This window comes from Cetorhinus maximus, unplaced genomic scaffold (genome assembly GCF_964194155.1).
Source record: "Cetorhinus maximus unplaced genomic scaffold, sCetMax3.hap1.1 HAP1_SCAFFOLD_1255, whole genome shotgun sequence".
Taxonomy (NCBI): domain Eukaryota; kingdom Metazoa; phylum Chordata; class Chondrichthyes; order Lamniformes; family Cetorhinidae; genus Cetorhinus; species Cetorhinus maximus.
In genome coordinates, this window is record NW_027597197.1 from 62,651 (window position 1) to 82,758 (window position 20,108).

At 51.0% G+C, this 20,108-nt stretch overlaps 1 protein-coding gene and 1 non-coding gene across 2 annotated transcripts in view; both read left to right on the plus strand.

Moving 5' to 3' along the window:
* Window positions 1-10,851, plus strand: part of LOC144675981 (calcium/calmodulin-dependent protein kinase type 1-like) — a 67,646-nt gene extending 56,795 nt beyond the window's left edge. Inside the window, exons 6-7 of the mRNA XM_078536498.1 lie at window positions 8,233-8,340; window positions 10,791-10,851. Of these exons, the coding sequence (XP_078392624.1) occupies window positions 8,233-8,319 (87 nt within the window). The 3' untranslated portion in view covers window positions 8,320-8,340; window positions 10,791-10,851. The remainder of the gene's footprint in view (window positions 1-8,232; window positions 8,341-10,790) is intronic.
* Window positions 10,852-16,651: 5,800 nt separating this feature from the next.
* trnae-uuc (transfer RNA glutamic acid (anticodon UUC)) lies at window positions 16,652-16,723 on the plus strand. The gene has a single exon. It is a non-coding gene; the product is annotated as a tRNA-Glu (tRNA).
* The last annotated feature ends 3,385 nt before the right edge of the window (window positions 16,724-20,108 follow it).

A 20,108-nucleotide genomic window follows, 5' to 3' on the forward strand; every position in this document is an offset into this window, starting at 1 on the left:
CCCCACACCTCTCTCTGTAACACTCTAATTACCCCACACCCCTCACTGTAACACTCTGATACACCCCAGACCCTTCACTGTTACACTGATATACCCCACACCCCTCACTGTAACACTCTGATATACCCCACATTCCTCACTATAACACCCCTATATACCCCACAGCCCTCACTGTAACACTGATATGCCCCACACCCCTCACTGTAACACTCTGATATACCCCACACCCCTCACTGTAACACTCTGATATATCCCATACTCCTCACTGTAACACTCTGATATATCCCACACAACTCACTGTAACGCTCTGATATACCCCACACCCCTGACTGTAACACTCTGATACACACCACACCCCTCACTGTAACACTCTGATATACCCCACACCCCTCAGTGTAACACTCTGATATACCCCAACCCCATACTGTAACACTGTGATATACCCCACACCCCTCACTGTAACACTTTGATATATCCCACACCCCTCACTGTAACACTCTGATATACCCCACACCCCTCACTTTAACACCCTGATATACCCCACACCCCTCACTGTAACACACTGATATACCCTACACCCCTGACTGTAACACTCTGATATATCCCACACCTCTCACTGTTACACTCTGAAATACCCCTCACCCCTCACTGTGACACTCTGATACATCCCACATCCCTCACTGTAACACTCTGATATACCCCAACCCCTCACTGTAACACTGTGATATACCCTACACCCCACAGTGTAACACTCTGATATATCCCGCAACGCTCACTGTAACACTCTGATATACCCCACACCCCTCACTGTAACACTCTGATATACCCCACACCCCTCACTGTAACACTCTGATATATCGCACACCCCTCACTGTAACGCTCTGATATATCCCACACCTCTCACTGTAACACTGTGAAATACCCCACACCCCTTACTGTAACACTCTAATTACCCCCCATCCCTCACTGTACACTCCGATATAGCCCACACCCCTCGCTGTAACACTCAGATATACCCCCCACCCCCCACTGTAACACTGTGATATACCCCACACCCCTCACTGTAACATTCTGATATACCCCACACCCCTCACTGTAACAATCTGATATACCCCACACCCCTCACTGTAACACATTGATATACCCCACACCCCTCACTGTAACACTCTGATATACCCCACACCCCTCACTGTAACACACTGATATACCCCACACCCCTCACTGTAACACTCTGATATACCCCACACCCCTCACTGTAACACACTGATATACCCCACACCCCTCACTGTAACACTCTGATATACCCCACACCCTCACTGTAACACTCTAATATATCACACACCCGTCACTGTAACACTCTGATATACCCCACAACACTCACTGTAACACTCTGATATACCCCACACCCCTCACTTTAACACTCTAATTATCCCACACGCCTCACTGTAACACTCTCATATACCCCATACCCCTCACTGTACACGCTGATATACCCACACCCCTCACTGTAACATTCTGATATACCCCACACCCCTCACTGTAACACTCTGATATACCCCACACCCCTCACTGTAACACTCTGATATACCCCACACCCCTCACTGTAACACTCTGATATATACGACACCCCTCACTGTAACACTCTGATAAACCCCACACCCCTCACTGTAACACACTGATATACCCCTCACCCCTCACTGTAACACTCTGATATACCCCACACCCCTCACTGTAACACTCTGATATATACCACACCCCTCACTGTAACACTCTGATATATACCACACCCCTCACTGTAACACTCTGATATATCCCACACCCGTCAGTGTAACACTCTGATATACCCCACACCTCTCTCTGTAACACTCTAATTACCCCACACCCCTCACTGTAACACTCTGATATACCCGACACCCCTCACTGTAACACTCTGATATACCCCACACCCCTCACTGTAACACTCTGATATACCCCACACCCCTCACTGTAACAGTCTAATTACCCCAAACCCCTCACTGTAACACTCTGATATACCCCACACCTCTCTCTGTAACACTCTAATTACCCCACACCCCTCACTGTAACACTCTGATATACCCCAGACCCTTCACTGTAACACTGATATACCCCACACCCCTCACTGTAACACTCTGATATACCCCACACCCCTCACTGTAACACTCTGATATATCCCATACCCCTCACTGTAACACTCTGATATATCCCACACAACTCACTGTAACGCTCTGATATACCCCACACCCCTGACTGTAACACTCTGATACACACCACACCCCTCACTGTAACACTCTGATATACCCCACACCCCTCAGTGTAACACTCTGATATACCCAAAACCCATACTGTAACACTGTGATATACCCCACACCCCTCACTGTAACACTTTGATATATCCCACACCCCTCACTGTAACACTCTGATATACCCCACACCCCTCACTTTAACACCCTGATATACCCCACACCCCTCACTGTAACACACTGATATACCCCACACCCCTCACTTTAACACCCTGATATACCCCACACCCCTCACTGTAACACTCTGATATATCCCACACCTCTCACTGTAACACTCTGAAATACCCCTCACCCCTCACTGTAACACTCTGATACATCCCACATCCCTCACTGTAACACTCTGATATACCCCAACCCCTCACTGTAACACTGTGATATACCCTACACCCCACAGTGTAACACTCTGATATATCCCGCAACGCTCACTGTAACACTCTGATATACCCCACACCCCTCACTGTAACACTCTGATATACCCCACACCCCTCACTGTAACACTCTGATATATCGCACACCCCTCACTGTAACGCTCTGATATATCCCACACCTCTCACTGTAACACTCTGAAATACCCCACACCCCTTACTGTAACACTCTAATTACCCCACATCCCTCACTGTGCACTCCGATATACCCCACACCCCTCGCTGTAACACTCAGATATACCCCCAACGCCCCACTGTAACACTGTGATATACCCCACACCCCTCACTGTAACATTCTGATATACCCCACACCCCTCACTGTAACAATCTGATATACCCCACACCCCTCACTGTAACACATTGATATATCCCACACCCCTCACTGTAACACTCTGATATACCCCACACCCCTCACTGTAACACACTGATATACCCCACACCCCTCACTGTAACACTCTGATATACCCCACACCCCTCACTGTAACACACTGATATACCCCACACCCCTCACTGTAACACTCTGATATACCCCACACCCTCACTGTAACACTCTAATATATCACACACCCGTCACTGTAACACTCTGATATACCCCACAACACTCACTGTAACACTCTGATATACACCACACCCCTCACTTTAACACTCTAATTATCCCACACGCCTCACTGTAACACTCTCATATACCCCATACCCCTCCCTGTACACGCTGATATACCCACACCCCTCACTGTAACATTCTGATATACCCCACACCCCTCACTGTAACACTCTGATATACCCCACACCCCTCACTGTAACACTCTGATATACCCCACACCCCTCACTGTAACACTCTGATAAACCCCACACCCCTCACTGTAACACATTGATATACCCCTCACCCCTCACTGTAACACTCTGATATACCCCACACCCCTCACTGTAACACTCTGATATATACCACACCCCTCACTGTAACACTCTGATATATACCACACCCCTCACTGTAACACTCTGATATATCCGACACCCGTCAGAGTAACACTCTGATATACCCCACACCCCTCACTGTAACACTCTGATATACCCCACAACCCTCACTGTAACATTCTGATATATCCCACACCCCTCACTGTAACACTCTGATATACCCCACACCCCTCACTGTAACACTCTGATATATACCACACCCCTCACTGTAACACTCTGATATATACCACACCCCTCACTGTAACACTCTGATATATCCCACACCCCTCACTGTAACACTCTGATATACCCCACAACCCTCACTGTAACACTCTGATATACCCCACACCCCTCACTGTAACACTCTGATATATACCACACCCCTCACTGTAACACTCTGATATACCCCGCACCCCTCACTGTAACACTCTGATATACCCCACAACCCTCACTGTAACACTCTGATATACCCCACATCCGTCACTGTAACACTCTGATATACCCCACACCCCCTACTGTAACACTCGGATATAACCCACACCCCGCACTGTAACGCTCTGATATATCCCACTACACTTACTGTAACACTGATATACCGCACACCCCTCACTGTAACAAACTGATATATCCCACACCCCTCACTGTAACACTCTAATTACCCCACACCCCTCACTGTAACAAACTGATATATCCGACACCCCTCACTGTAACACTCTAATTACCCCACACCCCACACTGTAACACTCTGATATATACCACACCCCTCACTGTAACACTCTGATATATCCCACACCCCTCAGTGAAACACTCTGATATACCACACATCCCTCACTGAAACACTCTGACATATCCCACACCCCTCAATGTAACACTCTGATATATCCCACAGCCCTCACTGTAACACTCTGATATATCCCACACCCCCCACTGTAACACTCTGATATACCCCACACCTCTCACTGTAACACCCTGATATACCCCACACCGCTCACTGTAACACCCTGATATATCACACACCCCTCACTGTAACACTCTGATATACCCCACACCCCTCACTGTAACACTCTGATATACCGCACACCCCTCACGGTAACACTCAGATATACAGCACACCCCTCACTGTAACACTCTGATATACCCCTCACCCCTCACTGTAATACTCTGATATACCCCACACCCCCCACTGTAACACTCTGATATACCCCACACCCCTCACTGTAACACTCTTATTACCCCACACTCCTCACTGTAACACTTTGATATACCGCTCACCCCTCTCGGTAACACTCTGATATACACCACACCCCTCACTGCAACACTCTGATATACCCCTCACCCCTTACTGTAACACTCTGATATATCCCACACCCCTCACTGTAACACTCTAATTACCCCACACCCCTCACTGTACACTCTTATTTACCCCACACCCCTCACTGTAACAGTCTGATATACACCACACCACTCACTGTAACACTGTGATAAAACCCACACCCCTCACTTTAACACTCTAATTACCCCACACCCCTCACTGTAACACTCTGATATACCACACTCCCCTCACTGTACACTCTGATATACTCACACCCCTCACTGTAACATTCTGATAAACCCCACACCCCTCACTGTAACACTCTGATATACCCCACACCCCTCACTGTAACACTCTGATATCCCCCACACCCCTCACTGTAATACTCTGATATATACCACACCCCTCACTGAAAGACTCTGATATACCCCACACCCCTCACTGTAACATACTGATATACCCCACACCCCTCACTGTAACACTCTGATATACCCCACACCCCTCACTGTAACACTCTGATATACCCCACACCCCCTACTGTAACACTCTGATATCCCCCACACCCCTCACTGTAACGCTCCGATATATCCCACTACCCTTACTGTAACACTGATATAGCCCACACCCCTCACTGTAACACTCTGATATATCCCACACCCCTCACTGTAACACCCTAATTACCCCACACCCCTCAGTATAACACTCTGATATACCCCACAACCCTCACTGTAAAACTCTGATATACACCACAACCCTCACTGTAACAGTCTGATATATCCCACACCCCTCACTGTAACACTCTGATATAACCCACACCACTAACTGTAACACTCTGATGTATCACACACCCCTCACTGTAACACTCTGATATACACCACACATCACTGTAACACTCTGATATACTCCACACCCCTCACTGTAACACTCTGATACACACCACACCTCACTGTAACACTCTGATATACCCCACACCCCTCACTGTAACAATCTGATATACCCCACACCCCTCACTGTAAAACTCTGATATACCCCACACATCTCACTGTAACAATCTGATATACCCCACAATCCTCACTGTAACACTCAGATATACCCCACACCCCTCACTGTAACACTCTGATATATCCCACACCCCTCACTGTAACACTCTGATATACCCCACACCCCTCACTGTGATACTGATATACCCCACACCCCTCACTGTAACACTCTGATATACCCCACACCCCTCACTGTAACACTCTGATATACCCCACACCCCTCACTGTAATACTCTGATATGATCCACACCCCTCATTGAAACACTCTGATATACCCCACAAACCTCACTGTAACACTCTGATATACCCCACAACCCTCACTGTAAAACTCTGATATATCTCACACCCCTCACTGTAACACTCTGATATACCCCTCACCCCTCACTGTAATACTCTGATATACCCCACACCCCCCACTGTAACACTCTGATATACCCCACACCCCTCACTGTAACACTCTTATTACCCCACACTCCTCACTGTAACACTTTGATATACCGCTCACCCCTCTCGGTAACACTCTGATATACACCACACCCCTCACTGCAACACTCTGATATACTCCTCACCCCTTACTGTAACACTCTGATATATCCCACACCCCTCACTGTAACACTCAGATATAACCCACAACCCTCACTGTAACACTCTGATATACCCCACACCCCTCACTGTAACACTCTAATTACCCCACACCCCTCACTGTACACTCTTATTTACCCCACACCCCTCACTGTAACAGTCTGATATACACCACACCACTCACTGTAACACTGTGATATACCCCACACCCCTCACTGTAACATTCTGATATACCCCACACCCCTCACTGTAACACTCTGATATACCCCACACCCCTCACTGTAACACTCTTATATACCCCACACCCCTCACTGTAACACTCTAATATATCACACACCCCTCACTGTAACACTCTGATATACCCCACACCACTCACTGTAACACTCTGATAAAACCCACACCCCTCACTTTAACACTCTAATTACCCCACACCCTTCACTGTAACACTCTGATATAACCCACACCCCTCACTGTAACGCTCTGATATACCCCACACCCCTCTCTGTAACACTCTGATATACCCCACACCCCTCACTGTAACACTCTGATATATCTCACGCCACTCACTGTAACATTCTGATATACCCCACACCCCACACTGTAACAGTCTGATATATCCCACACCCCTCACAGCAACACTCTGATAAGCCCCACACCCCTCACTGTAACACTCTGATATACCCCACACCCCTCACTGTAACACTCTGATATACCCCACACCCCTCACTGTAACACTCTGATAAACCCCACTCCCCTCACTGTAACACTCTGATATTCCCCACACCCCTCACTGTAACACTCTGATATACCCCACACCTCACACTGTAACACTCTGATATACCCCACACCCCTCACTGTAACACTCTGATATACCCCACACCCCTCACTGTAACACTCTGATATACCCCACACCCCTCACTGTAACACTCTGATATACCCCACACCCCTCACTGAAACACTCTTATATGCCCCACACCCCTCACTGTAACACTCTGATATACCCCACACCCCTCACTGTAACACTCTGATATATCCCACACCCCTCACTGTAACACTCTGATATATCCCACACTCCTCACTGTAACACTCTGATATATCCCACATCCTCACTGTAACACTCTGATATACCCCACACCCCTCACTGTAACACTCTGATATACCCCACACCCCTCATTGTAACACTCTGATATATCACACACCCCTCACTGTAACACTCTGATATATCCCACATCGCGCACTGTAACACTCTGATGTACCCCACACCCCTCACTGTAACACTCTGATATACCCCACACCCCTCACTGTAACACTCTGATATATCACACACCCCTCACTGTAACACTCTGATATATCCCACACCACTCACTGTAACACTCTGATATACCCCACACCTCACACTGTAACACTCTGATATACCCCACACCCCTCACTGTAACACTCTGATATACCCCACACCCCTCACTGTAACACTCTGATATATCACACACCCCTCACTGTAACACTCTGATATATCCCACACCACTCACTGTAACACTCTGATGTACCTCACACCGCTCTCCTTGGGCAGGATATGATGTGATGAAATGCTTTGCCTCTTGCAGAGGGCATTCAATGCCACGGCTGTTGTACGTCACATGTGCAAACTGCAGCTTGGCACCGTGAATGAGGAGGCATCGATGAGCACATAAGCCAAAGTCCAATCAGGAGAGGTAATTTTCACGTGCAGTGTCGGAGTGTGGACCGTTCAGGCGCGACTGTATTAAGCATTGAACTTAGTGGTGGGTGTGAGGGTTTATTCAGTCTTCATCCACATACCGGGGAGAGCACATTTCAGCTCCTGAGTCCCAGCGCCCTGAGAACCCATCAGTGTCAGTGCTGAGGGAGCGCCGCACTGTCGGAGGGTCAGTGCTGAGGGAGCGCCGCACTGTCGGAGGGTCAGTGCTGAGGGAGCGCCGCACTGTCGGAGGGTCAGTGCTGAGGGAGCGCCGCACTGTCGGAGGGTCAGTGCTGAGGGAGCGCCGCCCTGTCGGAGGGTCAGCGCTGAGGGAGCGCCGCACTGTCGGAGTGTCAGTGCCGAGGGAGCGCCGCACTGTCGGAGGATCAGCGCTGAGCGAGCGCCGCACTGTCGGAGGGTCAGTGCTGAGGGAGCGCCGCACTGTCGGAGGGTCAGTGCTGAGGGAGTGCTGCACTGTCGGAGGGTCAGTGCTGAGTGAGCTCCGTACTGTCGGAGGATAAGTGCTGAGGGAGCGCCACACTGTTGGAGGGTAAGTGCTGAGGGAGCGCCGCACTGTCGGAGGGTCAGTGCTGAGGGAGCGCCGCACTGTCGGAGGGTCAGTGCTGAGGCTGCGCCGCACTGTTGGAGGGTCAGTGCTGAGGGAGCGCCGCGCTGTCGGAGGGTCAGTGCTGAGGGAGCGCCGCACTGTCGAAGGGTCAGTGCTGTGCGACCGCCGCACTGTCGGTGGGTCAGTGCTGAGGGACCGCCGCACTGTCGGAGGGTCGGCGCTGAGGGAGCGCCGCACTGTCAGAGGGTCAGTGCTGAGGGAGCGACGCACTGTCGGAGGGCAAGTACTGAGGGTGCGCCACACTGTCGGAGGGTCCATGCTGAGGGGGCGCCGCACTGTCGGAGGGTCAGTGCTGAGGGAGCGCCGCGCTGTCGGACGGTCGGTGCTGAGGGAGCGCTGCGCTGTCGGAGGGTCAGTGCTGAGGGAGCGCCGCGCTGTCGGAGGGTCAGTGCTGAGTGAGCTCCATACTGTCGGAGGATAAGTGCTGAGGGAGCGCCACACTGTTGGAGGGTAAGTGCTGAGGGAGTGCCGCACTGTCGGAGGGTCAGTGCTGAGGGAGCGCCACACTGTCGGAGGGTCAGTGCTGAGGGAGCGCCGCACTGTTGGAGGGCAAGTACTGAGGGTGCGCCACACTGTCAGAGGGTCCATGCTGAGGGAGAGCCGCACTGTCGGAGGGTCAGCGCTGAGGGAGCGCCGCACTGTCGGAGGGTCAGTGCTGAGGGGGCGCCGCACTGTCGGAGGGTCAGTGCTGAGGGAGTGCCGCACTGTCGGAGGGTCAGTGCTGAGAGAGCGCCGCGCTGTCGGAGGGTCCATGCTGAGGGAGAGCCGCACTGTCGGAGGGTCAGCGCTGAGGGAGCGCCGCACTGTCGGAGGGTCAGTGCTGAGGGGGCGCCGCACTGTCGGAGGGTCAGTGCTGAGGGAGCGCCGCAGTGTCGGAGGGTCGGTGCTGAGGGAGCGCCGTACTGTCGCAGGGTCAGTGCTGAGGGAGCGCCGCACTGTCGGAGGGTCAATACTGAGGGAGCGCCGCACTGACGGAGGGTCAGTGCTGATGGAGCGCCGCGCTGTCGGAGGGTCAGTGCTGAGGGAGCGCCGCACTGTCGGAGGGTCAGTGCTGAGGGAGCGCCGCACTGTCGGAGGGTCAGTGCTGAGGGAGCGCCGCACTGTCGGAGGGTCAGATGAGAGGTCAAACCTGAGGCCCCTGCCAGCCCTCGCAGTTGGGCGTAAATAATCGCACAGCCTCTATTGGATGAAGAGCAAGGGGAGGTCGGTGGGTGTGGGGGGGATTGGGAAAGACGTCTCCCGGGTGCGCTGGGGCCCCAGTGCTTCTCCCTCAACCCACACGAGCGAAACAGATGACCTGGGTCGGCCATCGGCCTTGGCTGCCCCGTGGGATCTTGCTGTGCGCCAGTGGGCCGCCGGCCTCGCCACGTCGCCACCGGCCTCACCCGGAAATCGGAGGAGCTCCTCCTTTGGTGGTGAGGCGCTTTGGGAGCGGCCGAGTTTCGGGGAGAGGCGCGCGAGGAGTGCAGGCGGGTCTCAGGTCAGCCACCGGGGGGGTCGTGGCGCCCATCTTGGTCACTTGCCCGCGGAAATGGGGTGGGGGGGGCCGACTGTGGTTGGACTGAACCCTGGAGGTCCTCAGGGCCTCCAGCATTGCCCACCTAGTCGAATAGCCCCCCTGAACAATCATTGACACCCCCTTCGGAGGGAAGGAATTTCTCCTGCCCCCTCAATCCCTCATCCCCCGGTGACCACAGCGCAGGGAATGGGCGACCCCCTCAAAGCCAACCCCAACACCACCCCCACCCCCCCCCCACCCCCACCCCACCCCCACCTCACCCCCAGTTAACTCTGTGTCTCTGTTGATTTGTCCCCAGCTGCTGTGACGTGGTCTGGATGTCCCCGACGACGTGACCCTTCCCGCCTCCCACCTCCTCCTCATCCTCCTGGCGTCCATCCCGGTGTTTGTTGGCCCGCTCCCCTTCTCCGGCACCTCCCCCTGGGCGCTCGCTGCCGCTTCCCTCGGGCGTCTCCCGGCGACCACCTGGCGATGGTCCCCCCCCTGACCGGATCCCCCAAGGCGGCTCCCGCTGTGTCCCACCTTCTCCGCCCCGTCCCTGTTCGGGGTGGGGGGTAGAGGCTGCACCCTCCCTCTCTCTCGCCTGACGCCTTTGAGTGGGGCGGGGTGGGGGAAAGGGCTTCGACAATGGCGGGGGTGGATCAAAATGGCCGACGGCACCGAGTGTCATCCGGGGTGTAGGTATTGAGGGGAGGGGGGGTTGTTGTTGGGGAGATGGGATTGACCTGGGGGTTGGGGGTGGGGGGGAGGTTTGAGAAGTCGAGCAGCCTCCTCAATGCAGTATGCTCCCCCTGCAACCCCACCCCCACCACCTCCGCACCGTTGGACTGCTCCGGTGGGGGGGCGTTCAGAATTCGTACGCCGCCTCTGCAGCCAAATAGCCCCAGCGTGGCGACCCATCGGGGTGAGCTTGAGAGGGAGGCGCAGGGGGAACCTTCCCATGCCAACCTCCGGGATGTGGGGGGCAATTTAAACCCCTTCCCCCGAACGGCCCTCCCATCCCCCACCCCCAGCCACGGAGGGGGCAATTGCGGCCATCTTGGTGGTGGCCATGGAGACGTGGGTGGGTTGGGGGTTTGTGGGGGGGGGGGGGGGGGGTGGAGGCGGTGAGTAGACGGAGGGAGAGGGACCGAGTGGCGGAGGGGGAGGCGGGGCTAAAACCCACATTTTCCCCGACCCCCAACCCCACCCACACCCACCTCCTCCCCTCCTCCCCAAATCGCGAGGGCTGACCCTTCCAGCATGAACCCACCCACCCCCCTCCTCCTCCTCCTCCCTGAGTGGGCTGTCCCACCCCGACGATGTCACCGGCCGGCGGACAATAGGTGATGTCACGGGCGGGAGGGTCGAAGGTCGTCAGTGGCCGCCACACGGGCCTGACTTAAGCCTTGGGCGAACGTCAAGACCTGATCATCACAATCGGAGATCCCGGATGCATGAAAACCCGCTTCCCAGCTGGAGCTCCCGCGCTTCTCGAACATGCATGTTTGTTTCTTAATGTCCGACCGAAACTGCTTGACCAGAACCTTCAGTAAACACGTGTAACACACGCTGAACCCTGTGACTCAGCCTCGTTCATACATTCTCACCTCTCAGAGCTTCACCCTGTATCTAACCCCGTGCTGTACCTGTCCTGGGAGTGTTCGATGGGGACGGTGTAGAGGGAGCTTTACTCTGTATCTAACCCCGTGCTGTACCTGTCCTGGGAGTGTTTGATGGGGACAGTGTAGAGGGAGCTTTACTCTGTATCTAACCCCGTGCTGTACCTGTCCTGGGAGTGTTTAATGGGGACAGTGCAGAGGGAGCTTTACTCTGTATCTAACCCCGTGCTGTACCTGTCCTGGGCGTGTTCGATGGGGACGGTGTAGAGGGAGCTTTACTCTGTATCTAACCCCGTGCTGTACCTGTCCTGGGCGTGTTTGATGGGGACGGTGTAGAGGGAGCTTTAGTCTGGAACCATTTTAGAGAACCTTTCCCACTCTCTCTCTCTAACACCTTCACATCCTTCCTAAAGTGCGGTGCCCAGAACTGGACACAATACTCCAGTTGGGACTGAACCAGTGTTTTACGCAGGTTTAACATAACCTCCTTGCTCTTGCACTCTACGCCCCTATTAATAAAGCCCAGGATACTGGGTGTGCTTTATTAACCGCTCTCTCAACCTGTCCTGCCATCTTCAAATGATTTATTCACATATACCCCCAGCTCCCTCTGCTCCTGCACCCACTGTACCCTTTATTTTACATTGTCTCTTCGCATTCGTCCTACCAAAATGGACGACTTCACATTATTCCGTGTTAAACTTCACCTGTCACCCGTCCAGCCGTTCCACCAACTGGTCTCTGTCCTTTAGGAATTAAAGACAGAAAATGCTGGAAAAAGCTGTGGGTCAGGCAGCGTCTGCGGACAGAGAAACAGAGTTAACGTTTCGAGTCCGTCTGACACTTCTTCAGACAGAATTCACCCGCAATTTCTGTCGGGGTTATCTCAGGTTGGCGGCATCTGCAGTGTTTTGCTTTTGTGTCCCTGCACTAACCTCCTCACAGCCCCGCAATTTCGGTTTCCCCCGTGAATTTTTAAGTTGTACCCCGAGATCCAGGTCATGAATATGCGTGTCAGGAAGAGCAAGGGTCCCAACGCAGACCCCTGGGGGAACTCCATTACAGTACGGTGGTGTTCCCCAGGGATTAGGATCACTGATATAGGGAATAGAATAAAAATTGGGAAGCCTTGCTCAGGCTATACAAGGCGCTAGACCACATCTAGAATACTGTGAGCGGTTTTGGTCCCCTTATCTAGGGAAAGATATACTGGCCATTGGAGGCAGTCCAGAGAAGGTTCACTAGGTTGATCCCGGGGATGGAGGGATTTTCTTATGAGGAGAGGTTGAGTAGGTTGGGCCTGTACTCATTGGAGTTTAGAAGAATGAGAGGCGACCTTATTGAAGCATATCAGATTCTCAGGGGGCTTGACAGGGTCGAGGCTGAGAGGTTGTTTCCCCTTGTGGGAGAGTCTAGGACCAGAGGGCATAATCTCAGACTGAGAGGTCGCCCATTTAAGACAGAGATGAGGGGGAGTTTCTTCTCTCAGAGGGTAGTGAATCTGTGGAATTCTTTACCGCAGAGGGCTGTAGAGGCTGGGTCATTAAGTATATTCAAGGCTGAGATAGACAGGTTTTTAATCAGTAAGGGAATCAAGGGTTATGGGGAAAAGGCAGGAAAGGGGAGTTGAGGATTATCAGTTCAGCCATGATCTCATTGAATGGCAGAGCAGACTCGATGGGCCAAATGGCCTACTTCTGCTTCTACATCTCATGGTCTTATATATATTAACAACCTCGAGTGGGGTTGCCAACCCTCTGTGATTTGAAACTTACAGAATACCAAAAGGCCTGGATAGAGTGGGCGTGGGGAAGATGTTTCCATTAGTAGGAGAGACTAGGACCTGAGGGCACAGCCTCAGAGTAAAGGGAAGACCTTTTAGAACGGAGATGAGGAGAAACTTCTTTAGCCAGAGAGAGTGGGTGAATCTATGGAATTCATTGCCACAGAAGGCTGTGGAGGCCAGGTCATTGAGTGTATTTAAGACCGAGATAGATAGGTTCTTGATTGGTAAGGGGATCAAAGGTTACGGGGAGAAGGCGGGAGAATGGGGTTGAGAAACTTATCAGCCATGATTGAATGGCGGAGCAGACTCGATGGGCCGAATGGCCTAATTTCTGCTCCTATGTCTTATGGTCTTATGATGATTGTGCTGGAGTCTCCAGGTCAATCTCCACAGAGTTACACAGCACAGAAACAGGCCCTTCGGCCCATCCAGTCCGTGCCGGCCATCAAGCCCCTATCTATTCTAATCCCATTTGCCAGCACTTGGCCCGTGGCCCTGGATGCTATAGCGTTTTAAGCGCTCGTCTAAACACTTCTTAAATGTTGTGAGGGTTTCTGCCTCTCCAGCCCCCTCGGGCAGTGAGTTCCAGATATCCCACCACCCTCTGGGTGAAAAATCTTTCCCTCAAATCCCCTCTAAACCTCCTGCCCCTTACCTTAAACCCATGCCCCCCTGGTTATTGGCACCTCCGCTAAGGGGAAAAGCTTCTTCCTATCTATGCCCCTCATAATTTTATATACCTCAATCAGCTCCCCCCTCAGCCTTCTCTAAGGAAAACAACCCCAGCCTATCCAGTCTCTCTTTATAGCTGAAACACTCCAGCCCAGGCAACGTCCTGGTGAATCTCCTCTGCACCCTCTCCAGTGCAATCACATCCTCCCTATAGTGTGGCGACCAGAACTGCACACACTGCTCCAGCTGTGGCCCTAACCAGCATTTTATACAGTTCCCACATAACCTCCCAGCTCTTATATTCTACGCCTCGGCTAATAAAGGCAAGTATCCCATATGCCTTCCCAAAATGCATCACCCCACTCTTCTCAGGATTAAACTCCATTTGCCACTGCTCTGCCCATCTCACCAGCCCATCTCTATCGTCCTGTCATCTAAGGCTTTCCTCCTCACTGTTTACGCCACCACCAATTTTCTTCCAGGCCGCTGTCGCTTCTAACCCTGGAGAGAAATCATCGGGAAATTTGAAAAAGATGGTGTTTTTTTCTGTCGTTTTCTTTCCTCTTTACCAGGTATAAAAATTATTGAAAATGGGGGAGAAAGAGGCAATTTGGCTGACGGTGAAGGAAAGAAATCTATAAAACCCGGAAATGACTGGTCCGAACTGGTGTTCCATTTTAAGGTGGATAAGACCAGTACCAGTCATTTCCCAGGCTATCCTGGTTTTCCCTTCTGGTGTGTAATTTCAGAGTTTGCAGATGATACAAAACTCGGCAATGTAAGTAATCAGTGAGGAGGATGGTAACAGACTTCAGGAGGACACGGACATGCGGACAAGCTGGGCAGACACACGGCAGATAGTTTAACACACCAGCCAAATCAATACTGTGGCTCCAAGAGCAGGTCAGAGGCTGGGAATCCTGCGGCGAGTAACTCACCTCCTGACTCCCCAAAGCCTGTCCACCATCTACAAGGCACAAGTCAGGAGTCTGATGGGATACTCCCCACTTGCCTGGATGAGTGCAGCTCCTACAACACTCAAGAAGCTCGACACCGTCCAGGGCAAAGCTTGATGGGCACCCCATCCACAAACATTCGCTCCCCCCACCACCGACGCACAGGGGCAGCAGTGTGTGTGTACCATCTACAAGATGCACTGCAGCAACTCGCCAAGGCTCCTTCGACAGCGCCGCCCAAACCCACCACCTCTACCACCTAGAAGGACAAGGGCAGCAGATACACGGGGAACACCACCACCTGCAAGTTCCCCCTCCAAGCCGCTCGCCATCCCGACTTGGAAATATATCGGCCGTTCCTTCACTGTCGCTGGGTCAAAATCCTGGAACTCCCTCCCTAACAGCACGGTGGGTGTACCTACGCTATAGGGATGCAGTGGCTCAAGAAGGCGGCTCACCCACCACCTTCTCAAGGGGGCAATTGGGGATGGGCAACAAATGCTGGACGATCCCTCACCCTGTGAAAGAACAAGCAGAAAAAAAGGGGCCACAATCTGTGAACATTGAAAGGACCCTGTGAGAGATTTAACCCAAAGTTGGCCATGGACCGCAGTGCATTGTGGGGAGAGGGGAGCCAAGTTGGCCCTCCTTCGGAGGAGCGCATGCGCCACCTCCCTCCCGTTAGCGCGCCGGCCCTCCCGTCGCCGCGCATGTTCGCTCCGCCGACAGCCCGGAGGCCCACCCCCCCCCGCCCCGCTTCGCCCCGCTTCGCTTCGCGCATGCTCTCCGCCGCCGACCGCGGAGCCCTCTGGGAACTGTAGTCCGCTCTGGCCGTCAGGCGGCTTGGGGAGATGGCGGGGGGGCGCGCCGAGGGACTACAAATTCCGCCATGACACACCGAGAGCGGGCGGCCGAAGGGGGTTCTTTTAAAATATATATATTTATTTAAACGCGATTAAAATAAGGGAGAGACCCGACAGGTTTTCTCATGCGAGGTGGTTTATAATGGCAGGTCGAATGCAGGGGTTTCCGAAAGCTCCTGACGGCTTCGCCATGACCGCGCGAAGCCGCGTCATCAGAAGGCCTGCCTAACTAGGCCGCTACTTAGCCTCATCTAGCGCCTGCGTGCCCTGATTTTTCAGCTTCCCATATGGTCTAGCGGTTAGGATTCCTGGTTTTCACCCAGGCGGCCCGGGTTCGACTCCCGGTATGGGAAACAATATTTTATTTTCCTGCAATTAATGAGTGTACCAATATTAACCATTGCAATCTCAATTTTTTTTTTTTGCAATCATTTCACCAAATTAATAATTACAACCTCAGCCTTTTTACAATGAGTGCACCAATTTAACCATTGCAATCTCAATTTTTTTTGGCAATCATTTCACCAAATTAATAATTACAACCTCAACCTTTTTTACAATGGGTGCACCAATTTAATGATTGCAATCTCAAATCTTTTTTGCAATTAGTGCCTCAACTTAATCGTTGCGATCTCAATTCTTTTTTGCAATTAGTTCACCAAATTAATAATTACAACCTCAACCTTTTTACGATTAGTGCACCAATTTAATAATTGCAATCTCATTTATTTTACAATTAGTGCACCAATTTAATAATTGCAATCTCATTTATTTTACAATTAGTGCACCAATTTAATAATTGCAATCTCATTTATTTTACAATCAGTGCACCAATTTAATAATTGCAATCGCATTTATTTTACAATCAGCGCACCAATTTAATAATTGCAATCTCATTTATTTTACAATCAGCGCACCAATTTAATAATTGCAATCTCATTTATTTTACAATCAGCGCACCAATTTAATAATTGCAATCTCATTTATTTTACAATCAGCGCACCAATTTAATAATTGCAATCGCATTTATTTTACAATCAGCGCACCAATTTAATAATTGCAATCTCATTTATTTTACAATCAGCGCACCAATTTAATAATTGCAATCTCATTTATTTTACAATCAGCGCACCAATTTAATAATTGCAATCTCATTTATTTTGCAATCAGCGCACCAATTTAATAATTGCAATCTCATTTATTTTACAATCAGCGCACCAATTTAGTAATTGCAATCTCATTTATTTTACAATCAGTGCACCAATTTAATAATTGCAATCTCATTTATTTTACAACTAGTGCACCAATTTAATAATTGCAATCTCATTTATTTTGCAATTAGTGCACCAGTTTAATACTTGCAATCTCATTTATTTTGGACTAGCGCACCAATTTAATTATTAGTCACTTGGTATTAGGGAACTTGAGCATTGCTGAAAAAAATGCCTTACACTCATCGGGGCAGGATTGCAAAAATACCAGATTTCAAAGGGAATGATTTATACTGCACAAGAAGAGAGTGCTGATTGGTTGGACTCTGATTGGTTGAGACGTTGCCATACAGAGAGCACCAGTGTACAGTTAACCGCCAAGCTCTCGTTCAAATTCAAACCAGGCAGGCTGACTCTGTTTAGTCACAGGAGGAATGAACCAGGGAATGTTTGTCCCACAAGCTGCTGTGGAGTTGGACAGGGCGCAATGCACAACTTAATAATTGCAATCTCAGACTTTGTTTGGATCAGCGCGCTGGAAAATGGGATTAGGTTGGGTGTCTCGTTTTTTTTTTGGCCGGCACATGCAGACACAATGGGCAGAATGGCCTCCTTTCGTGCTGCAAATGTTTCTACATTTTCTAAATACCTGAAAAGGAGGTTTGTACGGGAGTGTGGAGAAAGGGCAGGAGAGTGGCGGTATGTGAACTGCTCCTTGGGAGAGTCACCACTGTCACGATGGGCTGAATGGCTTTCTTCTGTGCTGGACCAGCTCCGCGATTCTATTCTACATAATAATTGCAATCTCAAACTTCTTGTTTTGGACTTAATGAGGAATTGCATCTTTTCCCTCCAAATAAAGGTATTTAAGAGAAAAACTCCTTTGCATTTTCCCACCACTCCACCCTCGAGAGAAATTTTCACCTCTCAGACTTCAAAGTGACTTTGCACTTTTTAAATTTTAAATCTTTTAAAATTTGCCGTCTGTCTCAGAAACCTGGACCATAGGTAGAGACCTGGGAAGGTAACTTATGACATGTGGAATCTTAAAATCCCATAAACAGACCCGTAAGACAGATGAGGAAGGGCTTGTGATTGCAATATGTAAAGAACATATTGCAATCACATACTTTTTATTTTCTGCTGGATTGTGGATTAAAATTACAATGGCTGCAGTTTGAAAGACCTGCCCACTGGAACAGGGTGGGAGGTATATATACAATGTTGCAGTCCTGGAACGGAGTGTGTCATGAAAGACAGGATGGTGCCGGAAAGGAGTCCTGGACCAAGGCAGCTGCCTGTCAATAATGTTTTAATTGGTTCCTGACCAGGTGACCAGGTTTTGTGTGAGAAGCAGTGCAGCAGAATAGCTCCTAGCCTGAACGAGACAAGACTTAAAACCCCTCTCTCCTGAGTGTGGAAGATTCCAGTAATTATGCAACGGCCTGGACAAGGTGGATGTGGAGAGGAAGTTTCCTCTTGTGGGTGAGTCCAGAACTAGGGGGAAAGTGTTTTAAAATTAGGGGTCGCCCTTTTTAGGACAGAGATTTTTTCCCTCAGAGGGGTTGTGCGACTTTGGAACTCCCAGAAGGCGGGGTCACTGAATATTTTTAAGGCGGAGGGAGATAGATTCTAGGCAAGGGAATCGAAGGTTATCAGGGTTAAATGGGAATGTGGAATTCGGAACACAAGAAGATCAACCACGATCTTATTGAATGGCGGAGCAGGCTCGAGGGGCCGAATGGCCTACTTCTGCTCCTATTTCGTATGCTCATATGTTCCTATGAACTTTCACTGCGCTCCCGCTATGGCAAGTATATCCTTCCTTAGGTAAGGAGACCAAAACTGCACACAATACTCCAGGTGACATACAATCTGTGGACATTAATGCAGATCGCTGTAGACCTATCATTTTATTCTGTAAAATTTTTATTTCACTCATTCATGGGGTGTGGGCGTCGCTGGCTAGTCCAGCATTTGTTGCCCATCCCTAATTGCCCCCTTGAGAAGGTGGGGGTGAGCCGCCTTCTTGAGCCGCTGCAGTCCCCGTGTGGTGTAGGTACACCCACCGCGCTGTTACGGAGGGAGTTCCAGGATTTTGACCCAGCGACAGTGAAGAAATGGCCGATATATTTCCAAGTCGGGATGGTGAGTGGGGCTCGGAGGGCAACTTGCAGGTGGTGGGTGTTCCCCGTGTGTCTGCTGCCCTTGTGCTTCTAGGTGGTAGAGCTGGTGGGTTTGGGCGGCGCTGTCGAAGGAGCCTTGGCGAGTAGATGGTACACACACACTGCTGCCCCTGTGCGTCGGTGGTGGAGGGAGCGAATGTTTGTGAATGGGGTGCCGATCGAGCGGGGGCTGCTTTGTCCCGGATGGTGTCGAGCTTCTCGAGTGTTGTGGGAGCTGCACTCATCCAGGCAAGTGGGGAGTATCCCATCACACTCCTGACTTGTGCCTTGTAGATGGTGGACAGGGTTTGGCAAGTCAGGTGGTGAGTGACTCAGCGCAGGATTCCCAGCTTCTGACCTAC